Here is a 543-nt window from a genome sequence, read left to right on the forward strand (position 1 = left end):
GCACCTTTTAACAGATTTTTACTTCTTCAACAAAAATGTGCAGGGGGGCTGAACTGAGAACCTTCTTGCCTTTTTCTGTCATCACTAGGAACAACAATCTGGCTTAGTCATTGCCTGCAAGGAGAGTACCCCCATTTATTCTCCCTTCTCTAGCCTGGTGTCTGACTAGATAGCAGCTTGCAGTCAAGAAAGAAGGAGAAAATCTTCCCTCCACAGAATGAGCGAGAATTTTGGAACTATTGACTTCACAGGAGACAAAAATGAGGAAGCAGGACAGGCAGATATAATGAGCGGTACAGAAAGGATGGCAGTGTCCATCAGATATTTTTTTTAAACAACACAAGAAGAAAACAAGTTCAAAATTAAACAGCTGAGTTAAGACTGATAATTTCTCCCCAAAAAAGAAGTTTTGTCAACACTGTAGAGTACAAATTATGAATTGAAAGAGGACTAAACACCTATCTACAGATAAATATTTCCATTTGTAGATATTGTGTACAAGTACATATGTTTCTAAATATTTATATATCCAGATCATCTGTA

General features: G+C 37.2%; 1 protein-coding gene across 1 annotated transcript in view; it reads right to left on the reverse strand.

The window, feature by feature from the left end:
• Positions 1-318, reverse strand: part of LOC103803681 (rhombotin-1-like) — a 9,250-nt gene extending 8,932 nt beyond the window's left edge. The window contains exon 1 of the mRNA XM_009076254.1: positions 197-318. Coding sequence (XP_009074502.1) covers positions 197-318 — 122 coding nt within the window. The remainder of the gene's footprint in view (positions 1-196) is intronic.
• Positions 319-543: the final 225 nt, after the last annotated feature.

The sequence above is a fragment of the Acanthisitta chloris genome, unplaced genomic scaffold, assembly GCF_000695815.1.
Source record: "Acanthisitta chloris isolate BGI_N310 unplaced genomic scaffold, ASM69581v1 scaffold19596, whole genome shotgun sequence".
In the NCBI taxonomy this organism is placed as follows: domain Eukaryota; kingdom Metazoa; phylum Chordata; class Aves; order Passeriformes; family Acanthisittidae; genus Acanthisitta; species Acanthisitta chloris.